Here is a 26596-nt window from a genome sequence, read left to right as displayed (position 1 = left end):
AGTCCAAGGAGGATGAAACAAACCCCACAGGACATTTTCACTTTGGATTACACCCCTCTTCCAAATCTGTTTTGCCTTTTTTATTTTATTTTTTGCAAAGCTGGCCTACAGGCTTCTGAGCATCTTGTGCCAAGCCACCAGGGCCAGACACTCAGAGGTTTAAACGTCTCTTTGTGATCTTAGGGGCTAGAAACTTGATTCGAGGGTTTGTTCCGAAATACAACCCGTAAACACAGGGTAGGGAAGGGAAAGTGCAGTTTGGTTGAAACAGGCCTGGGGAAAAGTTGTTTTTAATACCTGGGTTTGGGGACTTTGTCCTCGGAGATGGGGGTCCAGCCGGCCTCCACGTTTTTCTGCTCTTTGAATCTCCCGCTGAATACCCGCTCCACTTCGTCCATGTAAAAGGCGCAGACCGCTGAGCCGGTGATGCTGGGTCAAACCCAAAGCGGCCCGAATGGTAAGGGAGCCACAGAAACACCCCCAGAACGCCAACGATGCCCTTTGCCACCCAGCCTCTGAAATAACCCTTTGCGGGACCCGCAGCTCAGGTCCCGCCCAGCATGGCAGTGGGCAGCTCAGATTCGTCAGGGTTTGGGAAGGCTGGACCTTTGACCAGTTGGTTACCTGTTGGACTGGGTGGCGAAGACCCCAAAGATGGCTGGCCGGCCGTTCACCTGGGTGACGTCGGTGACGGCCTGGAGGACGTCGAAGTAGAAAAAGGCATCTCCAGGGACCGAGCAGTTGAGCCGGGCTTTCAAGAAGGACGTCCAGTACTTCTCCAGCACCCGAGGGGACCCCCCCATGTCGTTCTTGCAGACCCTTCCCACGCGGGAAAAGATCACCTGCGATGTTCAGAGGAAGAGAGGAAAATACGGGGCATTAAAATACTAGCGATTCTGGCAGACGCTCTGCAATTTCACACATAACCGCCAAAGCAGAAGACGGGCCAAACAAAACCTCCATGTACAGGAGCAGTATGCTCTGAGTCCCAGTGAAAAGAAGGCACGGAGAGGGCAATCCGTGGCGGTTAAGACGCCCAGGCCAGGTGGAGCCTCCACAAACGGAGGCAGCCTCTCTGAACACCGCAAACAGAAGCAGGGGAACCTTTCTTGAGAGTCAGGATTACGTCTACGGTTGCACCATCCGATACTCCCTCGAGCGCATTTGCACAACTGACTTTAATCCAATTTACCTGCTGTCTTTCCATGGATTGAAAAAAAATAGGGGGAAAGGGGGGATGCCCACGGTCTCTACCCAGTGGCTCTTCTACAGGGCTTCTTCAAGGGTGGCAACAGGGGCACTCACCCGTCCCAGCGTGGTATATTCCATGGAGATCTCGCGGAAGAAGAAGTAGACGTACTCCTTGTATTCCAGAGCGTGAATGAAATGAGGTTCTGGGGGTGGAAAACAGCACTGAAAAACACGACCGCGTTTGGGACGGGGACGGGCGTTTTTGGAAGGGGGAGACCCGAGGGTCCCTGAGCATGGGCAAAAAGCCAGAGCGGGTGGAGGCTTCCTCACCCCGTAACCACTTGGAATCGTATTTGACCGTCCGCAGCACTGGGCTCCGCTCCCCCAAACTTCGATAAATAACCGCGTCGCTGGCTTGGAAGTCGGCCACGGTGGCAGAATAAAGATTGCCTTCTGGAAAGGGGGCAAGAAGAGGAGAAAACCCGTAGGATTGCCCGGGTCCTGGTGCCACAAGATCCAGGACCAGCTTTCTGCTCCGCAGGGAAACTGAGGCAGGAACAATTAGCAAAGCAGGGGATTCCCCCTGCAGGCCACCCCTCTTCCAAATCCTTCACCCGGTCCTGCCCACGTTTTACCAGCTTTTTTTCCAGTTCCATGAATTGTTTCTCAATTCTCTGCCCCTGAATCCTGAACCCTGCAGACACCATGTCCGTTGATCTTCCCCTAATTCTTTCTTTATGGAAATGATTTCTACGGCTGCCCATCTCTGGATTCAAAGCCATGGAAACAGCCCTGCCCTAGTCCAGAGTTTAGGACGACTTTCAGCAGACGCAAAAGTGGTTTTTCTCCCCGCGGCACAGGACCTACCCGCGAAGATGGCAACGTTGGTCTGCTTGGCATCGAAGGGGCACCGCGCCTGCCCGTTCAGCTCCTCTCCTTCCTCCTGAAAGTTGCTGATCTGGTGGCCAAGGGGAGGGGGGGTCAAGGTCAATCAAAGCCCCTCCGCCAGGAGAGAAGCCCCGCCTCTACAGCCAGAAAGGACCCCGGAGTCTTGGGGGAGACCAAAAGTCCCCCCGGCATTGCCAGGGCAGCCAAGGGGGTGGATGGCGGGTCCCCAAAGAGCCTCGCTCGCCTCTACCTTGTATGTCCGGCACACCGGGTGGAAGGCGTTGGTGCCACAGGCCAAGAGCGTTTGGTCATCCTTGGGCACCAAGACTTTGATGTAGTTGTAACATTCGTCCTGCAGTTGGGACAGAAAGGTCAGTCCCGATGCCCGGGCGTGGGCGAGGGGGCAGAGGCGAGGACAGCCCAACTGGCCGCTCTTACCCGAAGCTTCCCGCGCACGGCACAGTTTTCCACATCCTGCGTCCTCCAGGTGAGATGCTGTGAACGGGAGGCCGATGCGTCAGAGCCAGGCAAAGACACGGGTTCAGACTGCGGGTGCCCACGCATGCAACGGGGACCCGTTGGGGGAAGAGATTTCATGCCAAGGACATTGCCCATGGAAGGGATCCTGGCAGCACATTGGCAGCCCTAAATCAGGGCATTTCACAGTCTGGCTGCACGGCCCAAGTCTTGACCTCTGCTGGCATTTGGAATCCCCCGAAACCCACCATCAGCCACCTTCCAGGACAAGCCAAACTAGGTTTAAATTAGCTGGCTTCAACCTGACACTCCCCGACTATGATGGATTGCATGTTTGCAACCAAAGGGGCCGGAGGGGAGGATGGTGCTTGTAGTCCTGCAAGAGCCGAAGAGGCAGAGCTCGGCCATCCATACCCAGGTAGCTTTCTCCATTTGAGGCTCCTCCGACTTAGCTCTGCCATGAAAACGTGTGGGGAAAAGTAAATGCCAGGGGAAAAAAAAATAGACCGAAGAATATGGGTCCGTCAGGAACAAGAAAATCTGAAAACCTTACACTGGGTCACGCAGAAGGAAAAACAGTGCTCAAACCTGGGCAGGATAGGAAAAACACCTCTCCAACCTGCGGGCCCATTTTTCCTGTGGATTTTGAGCCCAATTTACCCGCTGGAGGCTAAAATGGGGGGAAAAAAATAGATTTGATAAACAGCAAGGAAGTCCACCTCACCCTCTTGGGCGTGAAACCGTCTTTCGTCTGTCCAAGGTCAAAAGCGTAGACGTGGTCCCTAATATCAGAAAGGGGCAGGAGGGGAGGAGGCAGGGAAGAGAAAATCAAGAAACAATTCCTGGATTAAATTTAAAAGTCACCAGAGGGGGAAAACAGTTTTGCTTTCAGTGACTGAACCCGGAGGAGCCCCCAAGTTTTCATCTCTGCACCAGGTCTCCTGGGAGAGGAGAAGGAAGGGCCACTCGTGGGAAAGCCCACGGCTCTGGATGCTAATTTCCTTTATTCAGCCACAAAACCCTTCCGTGCCTCCCTGCTCGGAAGGTGCCAGCAAGGGACTTCTTCTTCCTCCTCCGTCTTCCCATCGTGCACGTCCTTCTTGACTCCCCCCAAACACATCCACCTTTCGCCGTTGCGTCCTGCCCCCGAAACTGGGAGACAACGTCCACGCGCTTTGCTAGCCTGACCTCCTCGAATAAAGGAGTTGTTCTTTGCAAAGAAAACTTTCCTCTCTTTTTTTTCCCCCCGGCGCGCATGACGCACGTCCCTCGCATCTCGGCCTGGAAAACGGAGCACAGAGCCCTGCCCGGCGGTCCCCCGGCACGCTACAATCCTCCCAAATTGCTAACAGAGGGTTATTTGCAACGGGAGCTCTCCAGGGAAGAAGGATCGTTCTGATTTCGTGGCAAGCCCCTCAAAGGGACCCCCCCCGCCCCGCTTACCGGGCAGCGATGAAGAGGGTCTGGTTGATTTGCAACATGCTTTGGAAATCCAAGCCCAAAGGAGGGGAGCCATTCTCTCCCCACACGCCATGGAAAGAGGGGTACTCGGCTGTCCCTGATGGGGGAGAAAACGTGATCAGGGTCCTCTCAGAGAGCAGGAAAGGGTCGCCGTGCGAACGGGGCAGGTCTTGGATTTCCAGTCGAGGTGGGGGAGGAAGGGGAGCAAGGCCTGTCGCTCTTCTCATGCAGATGTTTTTCCAAGGTGCAGAGAAGAGGAAGGGGAGGGGGGCTATTCGGAAGAGACCCCCAAGGCTTGCCTAAGGTTTGCACACCTGCCCCGAGGAGTTGCTTGTCCTCACCTGCCTCGCCGACCACGTGAAGCGGAGCCAAGTCTTTCGGGAAGGAAGCTGCGGATGTCAGGAGGAGAAACAAAGCAGGCAGAGGGGAGGTCAGGACCATCCTTTCCGGGGGCAGAGCGGACCTGGGGCGGTGGGAGCCTAGGAGTCGAACATGCTCCCTCCCTGGAAGAGAGAGGAGGATTGCATTGCGGACACCGAGGATTGCAGGAAAAGGAAGGATCGTACGTGAGGCTGGTCTTCAGCACCGGGGCCTTCTCGGCAGTGGCTCCAGAACTGGGAATTCTTTCGCCCAGGAACTACCTGCTCAGGATCTACCCCACTGCAGATACACCTCCCGCCTGATACAACAGCCAGCCTGCCAACCCAGATATTCCAGAATCTTGGGACTATAGCTCCCATCATCTACAGCCAGCCCGATGGGGTGGAAGTCCCAGACATTGGGGGGGCGCTGGGGAAAGCTTGACGGGCGATCCTTCCTGGCTTCTCCCCGGCGGGCTGCAAGACCAGCTTTCCCCGTCTGGCCAGCGTCCGAAGGGGACAGCACAGGCCTCCTGTTCCCACCTTCCAGGGCACCAACCCCAGAATTATCTTTGCGCCTCGAACGAGGCGTTCCATTTTTAGAAAAGCCCCTTTCTGTTTCTGGTTTGGGACCAACTGTTTCCTGCCGGTGCCAAGCTTGGCTGGCGAAGGCTTCACTTTGGAAGGGCGTCAAAAAATATTGAGAAAAGAAATGTGTTGGAGACCCGGGCGGGCGGCGGGGGGGGGGGCTCCTTCGGCCTCCAGTCTCAGAAAGAGCTGGCAGGCAAAACCGGCGTCGGCACTCAGCCGAGAAAAGGCACTCTAATCATGCTCAGAGGCACTCGGTACAAGAGGGCAGGTAGAAATGAGGCCTCTGGGGTTCCGGGGTGCAGGATTCACTTAATCGGTCTGCTTACTCCCGCCTTTCAGTCCAAATCAAACTGATCTCCTTTCTTTCTATTCGCCACGCTGCCCTTTCACTTGGCGAATAAGCAGCGTGTGTAACATCCCGCTTCTGTGCCCTCTTGGCACCCCCTAAAACAGCCTCCGGCGTCCGGGCACCATTGCAAGAGAAGCATCTTTGCTCCGGTCCAGCAAGGGTGCCCAAGGCATTGGGGGGAAACAGGAATGCCAAATGCCCTTCGGGAGAACGAAAAGGGCAAGAACTGGTACAAAATGCCAATAGGGGCTCCTGATCCCAGATGATCCTATGGGGCAGGCAGGGCTGAAGGGTGGTGTCCCGAGGCCACGGGACCTTTTGGGGCCTGTCAATCTGGGCCTTTCCTTTCTTCTGACCTTACCTGGTCCAGGTGTTACGGAAAAGCCACGCGGCTCTTCCCGCCACTGTTTTCACCCACGCTCTTGAAAAAGCAGGGCTTAATTTCAGTGCCAAAGGCAGCTAACCCCAGTTTCAGTCCGGGCTTGGGGGGGAGGAAAGGGGGAGCAGATTAAAAGCAGCTTTCTCCGGCCTTCCCTCTCCTTTTCCCCTGGGAAAACTCTCCACGAGGGCGCAGAGGGCCCCCCTTGTGCTGAAAAAATACGGTTTTAAAAGCACAGCCTCTGACCTCCTCCGATGGGACGGGGGGTTTTCCGCAAGGATTCCCTCCCAGCTGCAATTACCCAGCGCCAACGTCAGGAAGGAAGCAGCACAGGGCGCTCTGACGCGCACAGGCTCCTTTGGGCAACAGCTGATGCTCCTCCAAGGCTCCCCTGGCAGACCCCGGGCCTTGGGGATGCCTTTGGGGGGGAGGAGGGAAATTTCAGATGGGGGTGCCAGACGCTCGGCGACGCTCCTGGGTTGGCAGGGAAAAGGCCAGGCGTGGCACGAGAAATCCGGTGGGGCAGCCGGCTCCTTCCGCAGCTAAATCTCTGCCTTCCGCAACTTGATTAAGCGGCTGGATTTTGGTTGGGCTCGGTGTGTCCCTGGTCTGGATCTCTCGACTCCCTGCCTGGGGCACAGGAGCACTGCTGGGGCCAAGAAGTTGGCAAGTGCTTGCAGAAGGGGACAGAAAGCTGGAGACCGACACGAAGGGGGCAGAATCGTGCCGGCGCTGCCATAAACCAGTTTTTTGTTTCAGCACCACAATAAGCCGGGGCAGGCCTGGAAAAGAGCAGCCTCGAGTGGACCTTGGGTAATACTTGGATAGGAGACCACTAAGAGATCCAAGCGGTAGGCTAGGGTGGGAACTCAAAACGCATCCTGGCCTTTCCATGCTGTTGTCAAGAAAATGACATGGATGGATCAGGGAGATGTTACTTAACTTAATCCAAAACCACAATCTCGACCGTCACGCTGCTTTCCACCCCTCTCACTCAGATCGCCCGGATGGGCTCGGCGCCAGGCCAGAACAGATGCATCCCCCCCCCTTAGAAAATGAGACGTGCCTATCTCACAAGGCTGTTGTGAAACCAAGGAGGCCCATTTGCGGATGGGGCGGGCAGAGAGGGCACCCGATGCCGGGAAGGAAGCGAAACAGGATTTCCAGCATCCCGAACGGCGGGGAGGGACGCGATGCCAGGGTCTATAAATAGCAGGAACGGAGACACACGTTTTGGCCATGGATGGCAATGAGAGGGCCGTGCGATATTTATGGCGGCCCGTTCATCTCGTCCAAAAGGGGATCAGCCTGATTGCCAGGAGCCTTTCGGGAAGGAAAGCGCCAACGAATCACCAATAATGAGTAAGAGGCGCAGCTGGCTTTCGAGCGCAAACAAAATCGAGGCCAGACCGGTTCCTAGTCCTCATGACGGAGCGCCTTCCTAGCCCTCCCGCCCCAGCCCAGCACGTCCCCTTGCCCAGCCAGATTCCCACCCGCCACGCTGCGCAGTTGCAGGCTCGTGCGAGCGAGCGATCCAGCACGGCCGCCTTCCTTCGCACCCGCCTCCAACGTGTCGCACGCGCATCGGCATCGGTCGATTTGCCTTCCGAGGTGTCGCTTGTCTCCTGCTGCCCCCCCCGGACCGCTTCCCCCCCCCAAGGTGAGCAGGATCCGGGGCTGGATTTGTTTACACTTGTGAAGCTGAACTTTCCAGCGGGTGTATAATTAGCAGCAAGATCCTGGCGGGGGAATTGGTTTCATAATAATTCCATATTTATATTTTTATCTCATCTCCAGGAGCCCGGGGAAGAGGCTGCCGGCTACGGGGGGGCGGGGGGACGGGTTGGCTCCGTCCGCCTGGAGGGCTGCGTTCCCCCGTTGGGAGGAAATGGGGGGGGTCCAGGCGGCAGAAAAACCCAGGGCTGGGTCCTGGGGATCAGAGGGCACTCGCAGTGAGGGCAGGGGCCAGTCAGCTGCTCCCTCGACAGCAGTGTTTCTCAAACTTGGCAATTTTAAGACATGTGGACTTCACCTCCCAGAATTCCCCAGCCAGCATGCGTGGACTTCAACTCCCAGAATTCCCCAGCCAGCATGCTGGCTGGGGAATTCTGGGAGTTGAAGTCCACCCATCTTAAAGTTCCATCTGTCTTAAAAGTCCACACATCTTAAAGTCTGTCTGTCTGTCTGTCTGTCTATCTATCGCCATCTGTCTTCCATCCATCCATCCATCCATCCATCCATCCATCATGTATCTATTTATCTATCATCTATCTATCATTATCTATCATCTTCCATCCATCATCTATCTATCTATCTATCTATCTATCTATCTATCTATCTATCTATCTATCTATCTATCTATCTATCATCTCTATCATCTGCCTTCCATCTATCTTTCCATCATCTGTCTGCCTGTCTGTCTGTCCGTCTGTCTAGCCATCCGCCTAGGCAGTCACATCTTTCACAGACTGACAGCAAACAAAGCAGATGGACAGATGGCCTGGGCAGGATCCTCCCTGCAGTGCTGCGATAGGCAGGTTGCCTATGCAATTCCCCCCCCCCCGCCCACATGCACCCACGATCCCCTCCGCCCTCGGCTTCTCTCACGGACCAACCCTTTTGAAAAGAAGATGCAACCTGGGGGGACAATAAGGCAGGGGCTGGGATCCACTCTGCCCCTCGACCGCAGGTGAACCTGGCAGACGTTTCCCTTCCTTGCGTGGCTGCCCACGGTTTTGCAGGGCAGGAGCTATTCTGCACCTGGTTCGTGCCCAAGAGCCAAAGGGGCGCACGGGGGGCATGTTGCAACTCCACGGGGTGGGTTAAAGCCAGCCAAATGGGGACGGGGGGGCGGTTGGAAACCAGGGCACAAAACCAGTCCCAGCCTTCGCAAAGCGCCCGGGGGACGGCCGCGGAGTGGGGCCCAGAGCAGATGGGCCGGGGGTCTGGTGGGGTTGGACCCGGCTTTTCTTCAGGGGAAGCAGGTGGGCGAAGGGGGGCTGCTGATACCTCCGTTGCCTTTGTTCTCTGTCTTAAAACTCCAGCAAGTTTGGGCCGGGGGCAGTTGCCAAACGCGGAGACAGGAACCGTGCGAAAGGGGGGGACCTGTGTTAGAGCGAGACGCTGCCACCGCGTCAGCACTTCGCAAACCATCTGTCAGGAGCAACTCTGTCACTATAAATACAACTCAAACCCTGCAGCTCGCCGAGTGTTTTTATCCCGGAATCTCACCGCCAAACAGCGAGCGGCTTCCGCGTCTTGCCAGACGCGAAATGTTCAGCCAGCCGCCGGGGAACGTTTTTAGGGGGGCTCAGATCTCAGTGGGCATCGGGACCCCGGGCTTGCCAGGCCTGGCCCGTCCCAGCCGACGCCCTCTCTGAGCTGCGATGGGCAAGCCAAGCGGGCAGAACGCGGGAAGTCCCCTCCAAGGTGCTAGCCCTCATGGTGCCAGAGCGCGCGCACCCCACGAGAGGTTCAAATCTGGCCTCTTCTCCCGCAGGTGCCTTTGAAGCGGAAATAGCTGGATCATGTGAAAAAAACCCACAACAGGGGAGGGTTTGCTGTTTTTTTCACTTTGCCTTCTGGCTACCAGAAAAATATCTTGCATTTCCTTGGTCATCGTTTTTCGTTTCCAGAATCCTTCCAATCTTCTCTTAATGAGAATCCCCAGGCTTGGGAATTATCTGGCGGCTCTTTTTCCAGCGGAACAGATAAACGAGGATTTCGTCTGATATTTGCGATGGCCTTTTGCACGTTGCAGTGAGCGGCTGCGCATCCTTCAATCACCAAGGCGTTTCTGCTCGTGCCGGTCCTCCTCCGCCATCTTACCGGCCCCTGAACGCACTGGGACGCTGCAAAAAGTCAGGTGGGGGGTGCTGGCTGGAACCCAGACGAAAGCCTCCGAGGAATCCCACGCCGGCCCGGGTCTGCAGCACCAGGGTGGCGCAAGCGGGCGAGGGCCCCGTGGGAAGCTTGGCCCAATCACGCCTACCGTTGCGCCACGGAGGCGATATTTTTGCAGCCTTTTAGCCATGCCGCTCTGCAGCAGGCGAGGCGGGGAGGTCATCCAAGGGGGAGACCGTCCAGGGCGAGGGACCAGCGGTGCCCAATCGCACCGACATCAGTTCCAGAAATGCACTTTTAAAACTTCTCCCAAGCCGTCAAACCGGCGGGGCCTTTCCGATTTCAGAAGGTTGCGCTGGGGCACAGCAGAGACCACGCTCGGTTGGCTCTCGACATCCGCCCTCTGCAAACAACAGCGTTGCGTCTCCTGGATCCTTCGCCGCCGCCCTTGGTCCCAGAGGGGCCATTATCCTCTTGCAGAACCTCAACCGCGTAAAGACGGCGGCTGTTAACGAGGGAGCAAATGGGGGCACCAGCTGAGGACTTCGGAAGGAGATGAAAGCGGAACAGGGGTGCCCAAAATGACCTAACCATTGCTGGGGGTTGGTTTTTTTGGAGCTCTCCAACGCCAGCATTTGAAAGGGGAAGGGGGGGGAGGCCCCTTCTGTTTGCCCTCCCCCTGCAGGTAGACTCCCCCTGGACATGGAGGTTCCATCGCGAGGCCTCGGAATAGCCGTCACAAGCGGGCGACCTCCACGCCGGGGCCTCCGTTCGGAGCCATCCTCGTGCTAGGAGCTGGGTGGCCTTTTCCCCTTGAACGCATCGGTTATGAACCATGTCCGGCCGGTGTGGGGAAAAGCAGCGCAGACCCACGGAAATGACTCCGGGGTGGGGGGGTAGAGGAGAAAACTGGGGGCCTCTGGCTGTTCTCCCAAAGGCTCAAGCGGAGTCTCTGGGAGGGAGGGACCAGCACCCTCCCGCGGGCGCACGCAGCCTCACCTCGCGCCCAGCAAAATCCTGGTATCAAAATCTCATTATGAGAGACTTACAGGCCCGTCTGCTTATTACCGAAGCCGCGCGACGCCTCCCTCTGCCCCGGCTCTGGACGCCGAGCGTTTTGCTTTTTCCGCTCCGAGGCTTTCTTTCCAAGCGACAGAAAAAGGGTGCCCCACGGAGATCGGCCCCCACCCGCCCCGACAAACGGAGCTGTGGCAGGACGATGTCTGCGTGGGGGTGCTGATGCGTGCATTTCAAACTGAGCAGGATCCTAGTCCTCATGAAGGGGAAGGGGAGCTGCCCCAAACAGACACCATTCACAGTAATTGGTTTTCCCCCCCTCTGTTCAGAAAGGCTAATAGATAGATGTCTCTTTGAGTCAGAGGATGGCTTGCTTGAACCAATAAGCGTGCAATCAATCAAATCTTTCTCTCTCTCTCACTTAATACAGTTTTTAGCCAGCAAAATAAACCTGCAAGTTTCTAGACGTCAACATTTTGCCAGATGTGGGCACCAGGGGTTTGAAAGGGAGCTCACTCAGGACTTCGACCCCGTTCATTAAGACAAGAACGCCGAGGGTATCGCTCGCCTTTGCAATTGCTCCCAGCCGACCCGAACAAAAACTCGGGTGGATTTCTGCAGACGGCGGGCAAAACGTTCTTCCAAACTCCAACCGGGAGGGAAATTGCTGCATGCAGGCCGTGTGGAAACGGCCTGTGGAAATAACAGACATTCTCCTGGTTCTTGGGGTTTGGCGGGGGGAGGTAGAAACGGAGGAGCCTTCATTTGGGTTTCAAATATCTTCAACTACCATTCTGCAAACCGCTGAATCCTGCCAGGCACGCCACTCTCTCCCTCTTTCTGGGGGGACCCTCCCGCTGGCACGCGCGGCCGGAAGCTGCGATCAGCAGGATGCAGGGGGTTTGAATACAGATGTGGTCTGACCGGCACCCAGGCTCGGAAGCAATGCTTTATTATTTCCTGGGGGGCTGTTCTTTGTCCCACCAGCCAGCCCCCCGGCTCGGTGCCAGCCCATTTGGTCAGGGTGCCTCGCGGGATGCCAACCAAGCCAAGAAAGAGCGAACGGACGGGGCCCCTTTGGCATAATTTGTGTCGGCTTAAAATTGTCCCCGCTGTCGCTTGAAAAGATGCCCTTTGGAGGCCGGGGAAGCAACCAGGCCCGGGCTTTCTTTTTTTACCAAATCAAAGATGCCCTGCGTCGGAAGCCATTAGCAAGCCAGTGGGATGGAAAGCCATGGGGTGAATGCGCCGATCCAAGCCGGTCGCCAAGGGAACGCCTCGCCAATGGGAAAAGGGCATCTCTTGGGCAAAATGGGGGCACATCCCAGGATTATTCTTGCACGGGGTTTCACCCTCACCCCGCACTTTGCAGATGGATAGAAACATGGAATCAACGCTCGCAGCAACCCAGGGAGTTCGCTCCCTGGAGAAAGGAGCTCGTCCAAAGCTCTGGTGGGCTTTCTGGGCAGCCTGGACTTGAACCCAGCGCTCGCCACTCATTCGATGGACCACCCCCTGTAAACTGCACTATTTGGGCGTGCGATATTGATGTTATCCTTCCTTATTAAAGCCCCCTTCTTTGATCTCTGCAACAGCCTTGGGAGGCAGTCTACCAGGGAACCTCTGTGCCCAAGCGGAAGACGGAGTTGCCCCGGGCCCAATCCAATCCTTTCGCCGTGGCGTCTCTGTAAAGCGCAGAAACCATGTCTGAGCTGGCCCCTTCCGCTCAGAAGACTTGGACCGAGGGTCAGCAAACGGAGGCTGAATTTTGGACCAAATTGAGTTCCACCCAGAGGTTATCCAAGGTCCCCGTCTACCTGCTGCATCGCCAAGCTACGAATGTCTGGATCGGTGGGATGGCTAATGCCAGGCCCCTGGGCATGCCAAATGACCAGAAAAATCCGTGTTTGGTTTGCTCCTATGCTTCAAAGGGGGGGGGGATCAGTGGGGGGGAGTTCATCTGTCTGTCTGTCTGTCTGTCTTCCCCCAAGATCACAGGGAGCTGATGGACAAGGATCCGTCCCCCCTTCCCGGGGAGGACTGTGCCACGTGGCAGAATCCAAAAATAGACAATGTAATTAAATGAAATATTATGCCAATTAAAATCCAAAGCCAACTTCCACCCATCATCTCATTCTTACCCGGGGCCACCTCAATATAAATTTAATATATTACTTCTCATCAACTGAACATTATATTCCAGCGCCTCCGATCGACGACAGGCTAATTTTAGCAGCTGCTCCAGCTGCCTTCTGCTTTTCCAGAAAGAGAGAGAGAGAAAAGGGGGGGGTGAGAGGAGGGAAATATTATGGGAAAAGAAGAGGGGAATTTCAGAAAATTGAGCTCCAAGGCAGCGGGTGAGAGGCCGGCAGAGGGTTTTATCCAAGCGAGAAAAAATCAGTGCCGAAGTCTTTCCCGAGGCTTGGAGACCATTTGGAGTCTTTGCTCTCCTGGGGCTGAGAAGGGCTCTAGTCCTCATGAACTGGACCGGGGGAACGCCCCTAAATTACAGAAACACACACGTGCGATGCGTGATATGGAAATCCAGAAAGTAAAATGAAAACCATCTGGAGGATAGCAGGCTGGGACACCCCTCGCCCCTTCTGCAGATGCAAACTGGGGGCTTGAATGGTAAAGACAACGGTTTAGAGCAGGCTGGGTTTCAGGCTAGGGCCTGCCCTCCAAAGGGGCAGCCGAGGCCCCCCCTCCCTCGGACCCACCTGCCTCCCTGAGCTCCTGCGCTTTGGCACTTGCGTCGGAAATTAAACTATTAATAATTCAGATCCCGTTGCCGTTATAAATTCAGAGTCCCGCAGGAGTCATCCATGCAGCAAGCCGAGACGGGGGTTAGGCACAGAAGCGTGTGGAGGTTTTGAGGGGGGCAGGAGAAGGAAAGAGAACCCAAAGCGTTTACATTTTCTCCTCTCTCCTCTTGGAGGTGAGGAAAAATGAACCCGGGGTTAGGAAAAAGACACCTTGAAAAAAACCAAAATAATCCCCTCCAATTTCCAAGAGGAAGGATTCAGTTTTAAAAGACAGGGAAGGAGCTGCAGCCGATGCATGGTCAGAGGCACTCTTGTTTAGTATACTGAGCATGGGCAGAGTCCCCTTGGCACAGCTCGCCCCCAGGCCCCCCTTTTGCCGTTGGGAATATGAGTGGAAGCCACAGAGGGGAGAGAGCAAAAATCATTAAAGTCTCTCCCGAGTTGAAGGCGACTCTTGGCGACCTCCCAAACATCTCCATGTCGTTTTGTGTGTAGCAACATGGGCGCATTTTGCTCCTTCTCCTCCAAAGTCTGCTTGGACTCTCTGCTTTGCACCCTAGGACCCCCACCCCCGGATGCTCCCTAGGGAGACCCCCCCAGCTGCAAAAGGCAATCTCTAACCCCACCCCAGCCATGGAGACAGAAGCCTTTTGGAGCAGGGCTCAATTATCTCGCTTCGGGAAATCGTCACGAACCGCGAGGCTTTTTGCTCCGGCCAATGAACGAAAAAGGCCACACAGCCTTCAAGTTTCCTGGCAGGATAATCTGGCCCCAATAAAGATGCCCATGAGGCTCCCTTTGCCTGGTGCGGTTTGGTGGCAAGGAGCTGGCACGCAAAGGCTTGAGATGGCTCTCCCTGGCCGGGGACGGGGGTCCCACCTCGCCCAGCCCAGCCGCTCCGGTCTGGGGCCAGCGGATTTGACGGAAAGAGAAAAGCTGCATTTCCAGAGGCAGAAAGCCGTCTCTGGTTAAAGAAGCATGACTTGTTCGACGGGTTGCAATGGCAGCCGCCGGAGGATCTCTCTCTTTATGCCCACCTCGTCCTTTATATGCCCCCCAGGACGAGGCTCGAGGCAGCTCGCCGAAATCGGAAAACAGGAAGCAGGAAACCAGGGATAAAACACCCACAAAGCCCCTCCTTTGGAAGTAGCACATCCAACGTTTCTGGAGAGCTGCAAAACTCCAGGCGGGCATTTGGGGACGGGGAAGGTTAAGCAACCCCATATGCCGGTGCGCCGTATCGACAGATTTGGGGTTTCGCTCTTCTGATAGCGATACCGATCGAGCCACTCAGCCTCTACAAGTCCAGCCGCCCAGAAGCCGAAGCCATTAAGAAGTAAACACAACAACGTTAGCCAAGCAGGTCGAGTCTCTCCGTCCTGCAAGTCAGACCAGTTTCTGTGCCAAGAGCCTGTCTGAATGGAAAACCAGAGGAAGCAAAAGTTTTGGCCGCCTCCGGGAACGCCCCCAGAACGGGAAGCCAATGGCCCTTACTCCCAGGAAATTTGGCATCCTCTCTCACCACCTTCCTTGCCAGATCCCAGTGTGGTTGGCCGGCTCGTTCTAGGACGGGAGTTTTATTGTTTCCTCTTCCCTCGTCGCTCCTCCTTCCTCCTATGCCATGCCTTTTTTTAGAGCATGCGCCTGGTTTTTATTTTTCTCTAACTTCCTCCCGGGACTTTCGGTGCCCTTCCTCCACCATTCAGAAGCAATTCGGTTCAGAGGGAGAATGCCAGGTCACCCTGGTGCTTTTGCTGTGGTGTTTCACCCAGTGAGACCCGGTACCCAAAGAATTCAGGCCGACTTTTGGGACGGCCCCCTGTGCAAAGAATAAAAACGCTCTGTTGGTCAAAACGCTTGGCGCTGGCGAGGAAAGCTGAATTGTCCGTTTCTTGAAGCACAAAAGTTGACGCCAGGAGGAGGAGGAGGAGGAGGAGGAGGAGGAGGAAGGCCAGAGGCATTTGCTCTCTGACAGATGATAAAGAGATAGTGGCACTTTGCTGTTCATCTAACACTTGGACGTGAAATGGGGGCCACAGAGTGGCTGGGGCCCTGGGGGAACCTTGGAGTGGCTTCTGGTCCTTCTTCTCCTTGCGCTGGGGGGTCAACGGGGGGACCGTGGCCGCGATGGCTGGACCGGGTCTCAGTTTGGCACGCCAGCAGCGCAAAGACGGGGAGGAGAGGGGAAGCAGCCCGCCCAGAGACCCCGGGGTGCCCCCACACCCAGGGTAGGAAACACACACAGAACAGGGCTCAGGTCTCAGGTTGGAAGGGGGAAGAGGCAGGATCTGCCATCGGTTGTCCGGCCCCATTTAAAAAAGATGCCGCTCACACACCCCATTTCTCTCAGCCAGCAAAGAATCTGCAGAGGTGGAAACTGGCAAAGACCTGGTCAGTTTCACTGGCGGGCAGAAAGAAACTGGCACAGAGGTCTCACTGGGTTTGGGCTGAGAAGTTAAAAGGCAAAGCCAGGGGAAATATCGCCTTGCCAGAAAAGATGTATACTGACACTGACACACAGATGGACGCCCACCCCAGGTAGCGCAAATGCAGCCTCTGTATCATGCAAGGATGATTTTAAAGATAACTTTAACGATAACTTGAGCTGAACCTCCAGTGACTATAGGGACACACCCCTATAGAAGAAGTTTGCCACTGTCTTCTTCTGTTTTTTCAGCTTCCCAGCCTAGTGTGCATCTCTGAGATTTCCTAGTGGCCTTCTATCCAAGCAGACCCTGATTCACTTTTCCAGACCTGTCAAGGTTGGCTAGAAGGTAGCAATTAAGCATTAGAGAGCTCATCGTACAAATTAATATGAATCTTCAACAGGACCCACGCCGTTTCCTGAAATGCGAAGGGAGAGGTAAATGTCTCGCCCAAATTTAGCTCCTCTGAGGACGTGCAGAGTTCTGGTTTCTGTGCTCTGTCACCCTCGAATGTCTCGGTGCTCAAAGCGAGAGGATTTTTCTCCCCCGTTTACACACACACACACCCCGGCTGTCACTGAAACCTCAAATAAAACTCAGAGGAGAAAAACCTGCAGCGGGAACATTATCGCGGCCTGGCAAGGACCCAGAGCTGGGCGCGTTCCAGGAATGGCAGGCCGGAAGGGAGCAAGGAAACCGGGGGCCGGCGTGTAAGGGGGGGAGAGCTGGGCGATTCTGCAGCGGTTGCAGTGCGCGGGGGCCTGGGCTGCACCGGGGAGGCGTCTGGATTGTGCGCTCCACTCCGTGCGCCCCCCCGGGAAAGCTCGGCCGCTTCTGGCAAGCGATCCCGGCCATTAGTAGCTTGACCGTCCAAACGGAGGCAGCCGGGTGGAAAAATCCAGAGGTTAAGAAAACACGCACTGAAACGTCCCTGGATTAAAACAAACGCGCCGTTGTGCCTGCTCGGAAGCGCCTTGCTGGTGAAGGATCAAGAAGCTGCAAGATCGTTTTGTGGAGTCATAAGCTTGGGAGTCATTTCTTATTCAGGATATACTTTTCCAAGACTTCTCTCTCTCTCCCTTCCCTTCCCTTCCCTTCCCTCCCCTCCCCTCCCCTCCCCTCCCCTCCCCTCCCCTCCCCTCCCCTCCCCTCCCCTCCCCTCCCCTCCCCTTCCTTCCTTCCTTCCTTCCTTCCTTCCTTCCTTCCTTCCTTCCTTCCTTCCTTCCTTCCTTCCTTCCTTCCTTCCTCCCACCCGCAGATCTGATCCAAATTCTCCCTGCCTCTCGGGGCCTTTCAGAGAGGTCCCCCGACAGCGTCCAGCATGCTTTTCCTAGCCGCCCCTCGGAAACCCTCCAGGATCCAGACAGGGCAGCCAACCCTCTCTCGGAGATCATGGGCTGAAAGAGGGACTATCACGAGATCCGAGCCTTGCACGCTGCCCTCCATTCCCACGCGCCACGAGGGCCGTCCTCAGTCTCCTGGTCTCTTGATTTGGCAGCCGGTTCCTTGCCGCTCTCCGAGAGAAGGGATGGCCATCTCCAACCCCAGAAGGCTTCTCCGCCCCAAACTCCTGCCGATCTTATGATCTAAGTTGGATCCAGGAGGCGAAAAGGCACAGCCGCTTTAAAAGGCTTTGTTTCAGGCCCCGAGATACGGCGGGATCAGGGTCCCCCCTTGGCGCGGCTCTCGAGTCACAGGAGACCCAGTTTCAACTTGCGCCCGTCGCAGGCCTGCTCCAAATCCTTAAGTCATCCCGCTGCCTTTTTCGCTGGAAACCAGGGCACGGCACGGCATGGCCCCTGCTCTGCCCCTGGACCTTTAATAAGGGCAGGAGTTAGCCGTCGCTGCCACTTTCGAGTCCCCGGAGCGGAAACCTTTGCATGCTGCAAACGAACCTGTGAGGCCCCAGCTCTTGCCCCTTGCTCCGGCGACCTCCTCCCTGCTCCCGAGGAGCCCCTGAAGCTGCCCAGACTTCTTGCAAAATCGGGTGGCCTCTTTTCAAAAGGAGAAGCCTCCTTGGCTGCTTTTGAAGGCAAGCCCCGAGGAGGAGGAGGGAGGAAGGCAGAGAAGAAGGAAAAAGAGGGATCCAGGAAGCTGAGATCCTTCCTCTGAACTTCAGTGAGTTTGGTCGAACGGCCTGGGAAGCAAAACGCACCTTTCGGCCCCCATCCACCGAGTGACATTTGGGCCTATCAAAGGCCAGGAGATTTAATTCACCTGTCTAAATGTCATCCAGGTGCCATCCAGGTGCGTTGGACTACAATGCCCATCCCCCCGCACAGGAGGAAGGGCTTCCCTGGGTGTCAGGCGGGAACCCCTCTAGGGGTCCAGGAACCTCCCATCAACAAAGCAGATGTTTTACCACGAGCCGATGGGGCTTTTCTTAAAAACCGAATCAAGATGCTAGCCCTCTTGGTTCCGAACAAAGAGCAGCGGGGCTCTTGTTCCTCGCGTTCGGGCTTCATGCCGCATCTCTCCAGACGACCCCTTCCCTGGTGTGCCGAAATTAACAGGCCCCAATTCCCAGCCCCACGGCGTCAACGTTCTGGGAACCGCAGGCCCAGCAGGTTTTCGAGGAAGGACGGATTTGGCAAGAGACGAGCCGGTGCCTTCTGCATCTCCGAGGCAGAGCCGTCCTTTATTCGGAGAAAGCTCGAGCCGAACCCTGAGGTGCTAGTTGTCCAAATGCAGGGAAGCGGGCACAGCGATGCCCTGCAAACCAGCGGGCTCACCGATCCAGGCGCAGAGAGAGACACGCCGGAGCTCGAGCCCCGAGCCCACTTAATCTGCGCAGCGCCCAGCCCGGCTTGCGTCAGCCTAACGCAGCTGCCCTCGCCCAGCATCGATTCATCTGTTCGCTTGACAAATGGCATCTTTTTCCCAGCCGGCGGACGGGGCCGGCGCTGGGAACCAGCAACGGTGATTAATACACAGCCAGACATTAATTTGATTCCCTCTGAATATGGGCTATGGTTCAATAACCTCCTTTGGCAATGGTTGGGCTGTGGGTGTGCACGCGCGCGTGTGTGTCTTTACTCCCTCCCTGCTGCCAGGCATAAAGATCAAAATTTGCACTCGACTTAACCGCGGCCTGTTTTTCAGAGCAGAAAGCTTCGCTCTCGACCGAAGGACCAAACAGGAGGAAAAAGATCGTCTTTCAGAAACCTGCAACTCACATTCCCACAACGCTTCCCGATCTAGGTCGTTCTTGGATGGGAGACCACCAGGAAATCTCAGTTCTATAGGCTAGGCTTGGAGAGGGAAAAAAACAGACAAACGACCGGGAGCCCCACTTTGGAGCCCCTCCAGAGTCACCGATTCACTAAAGATCCTCTGCAGAAACTGGGGGATGGGGAGGAGGAGGCAAGAAGGGAGTACAAGGGAGGCGATGAATTATAGCAATTGCACTGAAGTTGTCTGGAGGTTCTCCAGCACCACAGCCCTTGCTGGCTAAGGATTATGGGCACTGAAGTCCAAACCGGGGGGAGGCCGTCCTTGAATCTGCCCGCACAACCTTCTTCCTCCTCTGATTTTTTAAAAAGCAATTCTTTTCCAACTTGCCACCTTCCCCAAAACAACAGGAGCACATCCAGCTTCTGCCCTAGCGAAAGCCTAATTGAGATGTATTCTTCTTAAAAAAAAAAAAAATAGGGCCCCGACTTTAATGGATTAAAAGAGGCCCAGAAGAACTGATCGCAAAGCAATCACCTTTTGGGAAGGCCAATAACGTTTGCTTAGAAGCCGAAATCAACCGGGAGCATCCCAGTCTTTCCAGAACTTTGGGAAGGACCCACGCCCAATCTTGGTTTGTTGGATAAATGATCATTCACGCTGAACCAGCAAGCCGCACATTTGCTTGGCATGTCGTGCGAATCCAGCCCCAACTGGGCGGCCACGGCCACGGCTTAGCCAGCGCCCATCTCCTGCGAAAAGCTGCTGCAGGTCTCCAGCTTCCATCCATTTTTAGCACCTTGGCTAATCCCATTTTAATTTTCATTTCCAGCCAATTGAACATCCAGCCTCCAAGGGCATCTTTTCAGGCCACTTGACCTGCCCCAGAAAGGGGAAGTATTTGCTAAAACAGATTCCCTTTTCTCTTGCAAAAACAATAGATAAGGAAGAGACAACACAAGCCCGCTGGGGCGAAGGAAGGCCAGCAAGGGCAAAATAAAGAAAACAGTATGAACAGTGAAATCAAGGACTCAGGAGAACAATCCACAACTCCATTAAAAACAGCTCTGTTTCTCTCTGCACTCCGAAATTTGCCTCCCTCTGCAGTAAACGATTCGGTGCTTCCCATATTGTGGCTTCAACCAGAACCATGAGGACTGGAACCTTGCTTTCTCCTTTCAAGGGCAAGGACTGTAGCTGGATGGCCGAGGCTGCGCTTTGCAAGATCTCCAAGGGTCAGCCCCGAAAGCCAAAGGAAGGAACTGGATCTGGCTTTGCCCGCCAAAGAGTCCTGGGCATTCCCCAAACTCTGAGAGTCGCCACCAAGAACTCAGCTTTGCTGAGCCCTGGCAGATTGGAAACAGAGGAGAGCCAGGCGCAGACCCTGGGCGAGAGCGAAGGGCTGGCCACCGTCCACAACGGGTCCTTTGGGGAACAGCGGCGGCTCGTCCAACGTCCAGGCTGTACCGATCCCCGGGGGCAGCCTGCCCCGGAGTCGTGGGAAGAGAAGCATCTTGGCGGCAGCAACCAGCCCGGCCTCTCTTCTGTGGTGACCCCCAGGCCCTGCCGAAGCAAACCTCCGCCTGGCTGAGAAGAGCCATTCTGGGAACCGCTGTCACTCCGGGAACCTTCGCACCCAAGGCTCGACATCCTACGTGCCACCAGCCTCCAAGTGTGGGAACGACGGATCCGGAGGAATCGCACGCGAGGGGGGGCTCCCTCAAGCATCTTGCTCAGCCAGAGGCCACCCAGCTGCAGGGGGACCGCATTTCCCAACGTCCCCGAATTCCCAGCTCTGGGAAACAGAGACCGCGGTATAAGGTCCCCGTGCCATTCACCCGGCACCGCTCCGGACTCTCACCGGAGCCAGATCCTCTCGTTTAAGGCCTGAGGGTCCTCGATCGTCCTCAATCATCCAAAATTCAAGGGGATGGGAGTCCAAACCACTTAACCCTTAGCCAGCCTGATGCACTCCCTGCTCTCCCTTTGGCGTCCCCACCCAGGGATAACCCCAAGGTCTCCTTTCCCTAATCCATTCTCCTCCAGATGTTTGGGATGCTGTCCCCCACCGTCCCCAGCAAGCACGGCCAGGCCAGGCCCGATGAGAGTCAAAAGTGACCTCAGTGTCTGAGCTGGGGGACCAAACCTCCCCCAATTTCATTTCTAGGCAGAGAAAAGCTTTTTTGTCCAGAGTTGACTCAGCCCAAAAGGAGCTGGAAATTTCCTCCGGAGTCAAAGAGCCTCTTGAGTGCCATTTGCACAAGAGAAGGGGGGGAGAAAAATCTCTTAATGGCCTCTTTTCCCTAATGAGATGTGCTATTTTCGCTGGTGAGCCCTGCGTGGCTGGAGAAAATTCGAGGAAAAAAGGAAAACAAGAATTGGCAGGTGGGGGGTGGGGGGAGAATAATCCAGAGGTCATTTCCAAGAAAGACGAGGAACCCGGTCGTTTTACGAGCAGCCCTTATCAATCAAGAGTTGGAGAGTGGGGCCAGTCACAAGCCAAAGGCCAGCTATTGATTACCAGCTGAGTATTTCATGGACCAAGATGGTTCTGCAGGGCTGGGGGTGGGGTGGGGTGGGGGGCTCGGCGCAGATGGGAAGGCAGTTTTCCAGGAAGCGAGGGACTCAGAGGATGACACAAAGAATGGCAGAGCTCTGCCATCTGCTGACTTCGGGTCTCTGCTATTCTGAGAACATTTACGGGAGAATCCTGGCACCCAAGGGGGCAAAAGGGATCTAAGAGATCATCCAGCCACCTTTGGGCAGGACGGGGATCTGGTCAAACTGCACCAGGGACACAGCTGGCCCCCCAGTCTGAATCCCACCGTCAGGGCTCAAAAGGCCCTCTAACAGCTGAGAGGAAGCACGAGACGATTCAGACGAGACGATTCAGACGACCCTCAGCAAAGGGGGCTTCCTGGCTCCCCCAGGGCCCTAAAATCATTGCAGAGGTGCGTGGGGTTCCCTACAGCACCCCTCAGGATGGGACAGACATACCCCAGGCACTCGGGGGTATAGAGAACGTCCAATCCCCCCAACTTTGGGAGAGAGCCCAGACTCCCAAGGTGGGGGGCGTCTGCCATGCAGAGTTGGCATAGCTTCACCCCCCCCCATGAAACCAGGCAGTTGGGCTTGTTAGCCAACCAGGCTGAAATCAACCAAGGACAACCTAGCCAGGGTTAAACCAGGGGGGAGGGTCTTGAGTGCCCCCTCACCTTCCTTCTCTCCCCTGCTCATCCCCGTTTAAATCATCACCAACCAGAATAAAGTCCCCCAAAGGAGACAGGGTGGGAGGCCGAGGCTCCCTGCGAGGCCAGATCGGCACCCCATCTTTTACGCCGGGCATCAGAGGTTAAACGCCGAAGGGGGGAGGGCCGTTGCCCTTGCTCGCCCTCCCTTCAAGCGGCAGAGAGCTTCGCGCCCTCCCAGCCCCCTCCTCGCTTCCCGGTGGGAGAAACAGAGCCTGGCTTGATTAGCAATTAACAGTGCAGAAACCCGTCGTCACTTGCAAACAGGGCAGCTGGCACGGAGGGGCTGACAGCAGGCGCTTTCCTTCTGCCCCCTTTCACGGCTGCTGGGGGAGACCCCCGCCCGGTTGCAGGGGCCGTCTCGGGAGGCTGGAGGAGCCCCACCTGGACCTCCAGCGCCACCGCCAGCCGGGGACAGGACCTGCCCAGCCCTGGCCCCCAGCGCCCAACCCCCTTTTAGTTGAGTGCGTCACGCCAACTCAAAGAATCAAGGGCTTTCTCGGCACTTCATGCGTCTTGACAACCTGGAAAATTGAGGGATTAAATAATGCCAGTTCAGGAGCACACTGCCTGGCTGACAGGCTCTCACGCTGCATGTCAAGCTAAACCACGCCTTGCTCTCAGCACTGGGCAAGCCCCGGTGATCTGGCTTGGCACATCATGCTAAACTAGGGTTTGTTTCAACAAATTTTGTGGAATACGCAAAACGCGATTGACTGGGTCTGCACGACCAGCTGCCCCAAGATCACCCCAATCGGGTTTGCGGTGCAAACTAAGCTCCAAACAAGGAAACCATCTTTGGGTTAGTGCCAGGTGTGATCCTGGTGTGGTTTGTTTACTGTTGGCTTTGCAAGTGGCACAACCCCAAACCCTGGTCAGTTTCACCGCCTCCAAATTCTAGTCAGCGCCCCAGCCAATATTAAGCTATGATAGTTACTGCAGAAATTATCGCTCGCTCAGCAAATGCCAGCTGTTTCCTCCTGCAACACTCAGAACCTAGAATGGAGGGTTCCTGAGCAAGTACAGAGTGCTTTTTCATGCCTCCTGAAAATAAGTGGGATGAACTTGGAAGCCTACCCATATTCAACTCCAGAAACCAGGCATGATTTGGGCAATTCATTGTAATACCAGATGCCCGCATGGCCTAACAATTGAGCGGTTTTTGGAAGCTGCTCTGAGAGAGACCGAAAGAGCCATACCTCCAAACAGCATAGGGATCCCCCCCCGTTTTTTCAGGGGTTCAAGGAGCTTCCTCAAATAACCTTTTCAAAAGTTCAACCCTGCGGGTCTCCGGATGTGCTGAGAGTGCACTTCTGGAGGGGCACGGCGTCGACGCAAGGGGGAAAACCTTTCCAGAACGGTTTCCTGTGCCAATTTTTCCATGTACAGGAGACAGATGTGTTTTCACAAAACTTCCCTCTGTTTTGTTTTTGGCTTTTTTGTGGGGGTGGGTGGGAGGCAGGGAATGGGCAAAGGGCCATAAGGTTTTCTGGTGCCGTAGCACCGTTTTGCGGCCCTGTTAGCACGAGTTTTGACCAGCCACACTAGCAGGGGGAGGCTGCCAAGACACGGCCGTGTTGACCACTCCACTCAGGGAACAGCTGGACCGCCGTACAACAGGGTGATGTGGAGACCCCAAGCAAAGCCGTGTTTGCCTCCATGCCTGTTCGACCCACAAGCAAGCACAGCTGAACTGAGTCAATCTTTTGCAAGCAAAACACTCAAGTCCCCAAGTTATGTAGGTATCTTTCCCAATTCACGCCCCTTTTCAGCTCAGGACGAAGACTGATAATCTGGCCTCCCTCTCCCCCCTTCATCTCATCCCATGAGCTTCCCTCTTGCCCACTTCCCTTTGCAGGAAACGTTTCTTTGCAGCCAGGCCTACCCTACAGGGTTGTTGTGAGGCTAAAGTGCATCTAGGACTTCTTTGCAGTCCAGAAATACATCAAAGGGACAGAATTTTGTTGCTAATTTTCCGGGGAACAAAAATCGGAAGAGGGCCCACGGCGTGATACTTGAACGCAACCAGTATTACTTAGCATTTTTGGACAATCCCAGATCTGGTTCATAACTGATTCCCAAGCCTCTTACGACAACTCAGCAAGGTAGGCCTTTATTACGAACCACATGATACGGAAGATGGTGCTGAGAAAAACAGGTCCCTCCGAAGCCAGGAATGACCGTGAATGAGCCAAAATCAACCAGGATCTTTGGCAGCGAATAAGAGAGATGAAGCACACTCTGTCCATGCTCAGCAGCAGCACCTAAGGCCGCACAACGGAGACAGAGACCCCCAGCAGCACCACGACCTCCTGGGCTTAACCAATCAAAAAACCCAAAGTTTCCAAGGAACTGCACAGCCAAAGATAATTCCATCTGGGCCCTTCCAAGGCCCAGATGCGAGGAACGGGTGGCAGCAGGGGTGTGAAGCAAACACGCGAGTCGAAAGAGACCCTGGCTGGTCTCCAGACGCCCCAAACAACCTTGAGTTGATTTGTTCAGATCTGGCGTATTCGCCAAAGCTCCCCCCTCACCGCTCACCACAATCTGTCCTCCTGATTTCCGCCCAGTTCACAGCATCAGCCTCCTTCCAGGTTTGTCCTCCTCGCTCAATACAGTATTATTTTAACCCCGCCACCCGTCAGGAGCCTCGCAGGCCCTCCAGAACCTTCTCCAAGTCCAGCTTGACCCAAAGGCCCTTCCGAGAAAAAGTCACTCCGTACAGCTATCCCCCTGCCACGTGGAGCCAGAGTAAAAACACGACGATTAACAGGATTTGGATTCTGGCTAATCTAAGCAATCAGCTGAGCCTCCTGGGGCGGAGGAGCACGGAGCAGCTCTCCGGCTGTTCCCTTGCAGTCCAAGTTGGGTTACAGTCTTCCAGCTGTTGCAGCCTAAGCTGCTCTTAATTATGTCAAAACAAGAGCCAAGGACCGGCTTGGGAATCGTCCTTTTTTTAATTATTTTCGGAGGGCCACAGGATGGAAGTCAGCTCTCCCAGGGGGGCCTTTCCCACCCAGCAGATTCCCAGAAGCAGCAGAGATCTCTCCCCCCTCAAACACACGTCCCCTCTCTGCTCACTGTTGTTTCCACACACTGCCCCCCCCAAAAAAAAGCTTGGCAGGCATTCAGAGACATCGACTCTGCTCTCTGCTTGCTTGCTTTGTTTGCTGAAGACGATTTTTCTCCTGCTCTTTTGAGGTTTTCAAAGTTTGGACTCCCCCCCCCCTTTTTTCCCTTAAAAAAAAAAGAGGATGCAGCCGTACCTCACTTTGTGGGAGCGAAACGGGGATGAATAATAATCATGGGATCGATCCGGGGGCTCGGAGGGAAAAGGAAAAGTGCCTTCCAAGGAAGGGTCCGGGCTGCTCCTTGCAGGAGAAACGGCGCGTCTCTCCCGAGAAGACCGAAGGCGAAGGGGGGAGAAAAGAGCTCACTCGGCTGCCCGCTAGCTTTTGACCTTCCCAAATGGGGGACTACAAGTCCCATCGCCCCCTCAGCTAGCCTGGCCCAGGCCCTTCGCTCCCCGGGGGATGCTGGGCGTTGTAACCCCGCGCCTGCGAAGGGCGCCAGGTTGGAGAAGGAGCCGAGCCCAGCCCCTTTCGCTCCCTGCAATCGGGCTCCGTTTCTCGCTTCCGGGGGCAACCGGAGCGCCTGAACTTCCAAGGAGGGCCGGGCCGGGCCGGGCCGGGCCGGGCGGCCTCCAAGCCGGGGGGGGCAAAGAGGGGCTCCGAGGAAGGAGCGCCCGGCTCGGAAGACCCTGGCCGCCAATGCCCACTGCGCGCTGGGCAGCCGGGGGAGGAAGGCAGGGATGCGGCGCGGCCGGGCTGGCAACGGGGCAGGGCAGGGCAGGGCAGGGCAGGGCAGGGCAGGGCAGGGCAGGGGGGAAGGACGGCAGCGACCCCCGCCCCGGCCGCCCCCCCGGCGCACACAGCCGCCCCGACGCCCCCGAGAGACACAAAGCACCGCGCGCTCGCCTTACCTCGGCTCCGCTCGCCTCTGCGGAGAAAGACGCCCGCCCGCCGGGGCTGTCCGGTCCGGACGGGGCGGCGGGGGCAGGAGCCTGCGGGCACGCGCGGGCTGCAGCGGGCAGTCGGCCGGCAGCCCCCCCCCCCGGGAAAGCGTCCCTCCCCGAAGCGGGAGAAGCGGAGCTGCCTGGACCGCGCCGGCCAAGTGGCGAGGAAGCCTCGCTCAGCCCGCTGGCTCCGGGCGCCGAGTGGGGCGGCGGGCGGGCGGCGGCAGGCGGGGAGGAGGAGGCGGGGAGGCGGGAGGGCGGGCAGGGGGCCAGCAGCAGCAGCAGCAGCAGCAGCAGCAGCAGCCAGCCAGCCAGCCAGCCAGCCCGCCCGCGGCGGGGAAAGGCTCGGAACAAAGCCGCGGCGGCCGCGCCGAGCCCAGCCGAGCCTCGCAACTCAGCGCCGAGCGCCGCAGCCC

General features: G+C 56.3%; 1 protein-coding gene across 2 annotated transcripts in view; it reads right to left on the bottom strand.

The window, feature by feature from the left end:
- SEMA6C (semaphorin 6C) overlaps positions 1–26596 on the bottom strand; it is a 43092-nt gene extending 16496 nt beyond the window's left edge. The window contains exons 1-11 of one of the 2 annotated variants that reach the window (XM_088137133.1): positions 26148–26596; positions 4359–4520; positions 4000–4114; positions 3281–3338; positions 2518–2574; positions 2330–2431; positions 2059–2149; positions 1522–1644; positions 1306–1394; positions 625–842; positions 298–429 (exon numbers count right to left, since the gene is read on the bottom strand). In XM_088137133.1, the coding sequence (XP_087993259.1) occupies positions 298–429; positions 625–842; positions 1306–1394; positions 1522–1644; positions 2059–2149; positions 2330–2431; positions 2518–2574; positions 3281–3338; positions 4000–4114; positions 4359–4458 (1085 nt within the window). In that variant the 5' untranslated portion in view covers positions 4459–4520; positions 26148–26596. The remainder of the gene's footprint in view (positions 1–297; positions 430–624; positions 843–1305; positions 1395–1521; positions 1645–2058; positions 2150–2329; positions 2432–2517; positions 2575–3280; positions 3339–3999; positions 4115–4358; positions 4521–26147) is intronic. The other variant, XM_088137135.1, reaches the window with a different exon arrangement.

Source organism: Python bivittatus, unplaced genomic scaffold (assembly GCF_059951505.1).
Source record: "Python bivittatus isolate LINGU-HERP-01145 unplaced genomic scaffold, Pbiv_v1 ctg000180_np1212, whole genome shotgun sequence".
NCBI lineage: Eukaryota > Metazoa > Chordata > Lepidosauria > Squamata > Pythonidae > Python > Python bivittatus.
The sequence above is the reverse complement of the archived record's forward strand: the minus strand, read 5'-3'. Positions and strand labels throughout refer to the sequence as shown.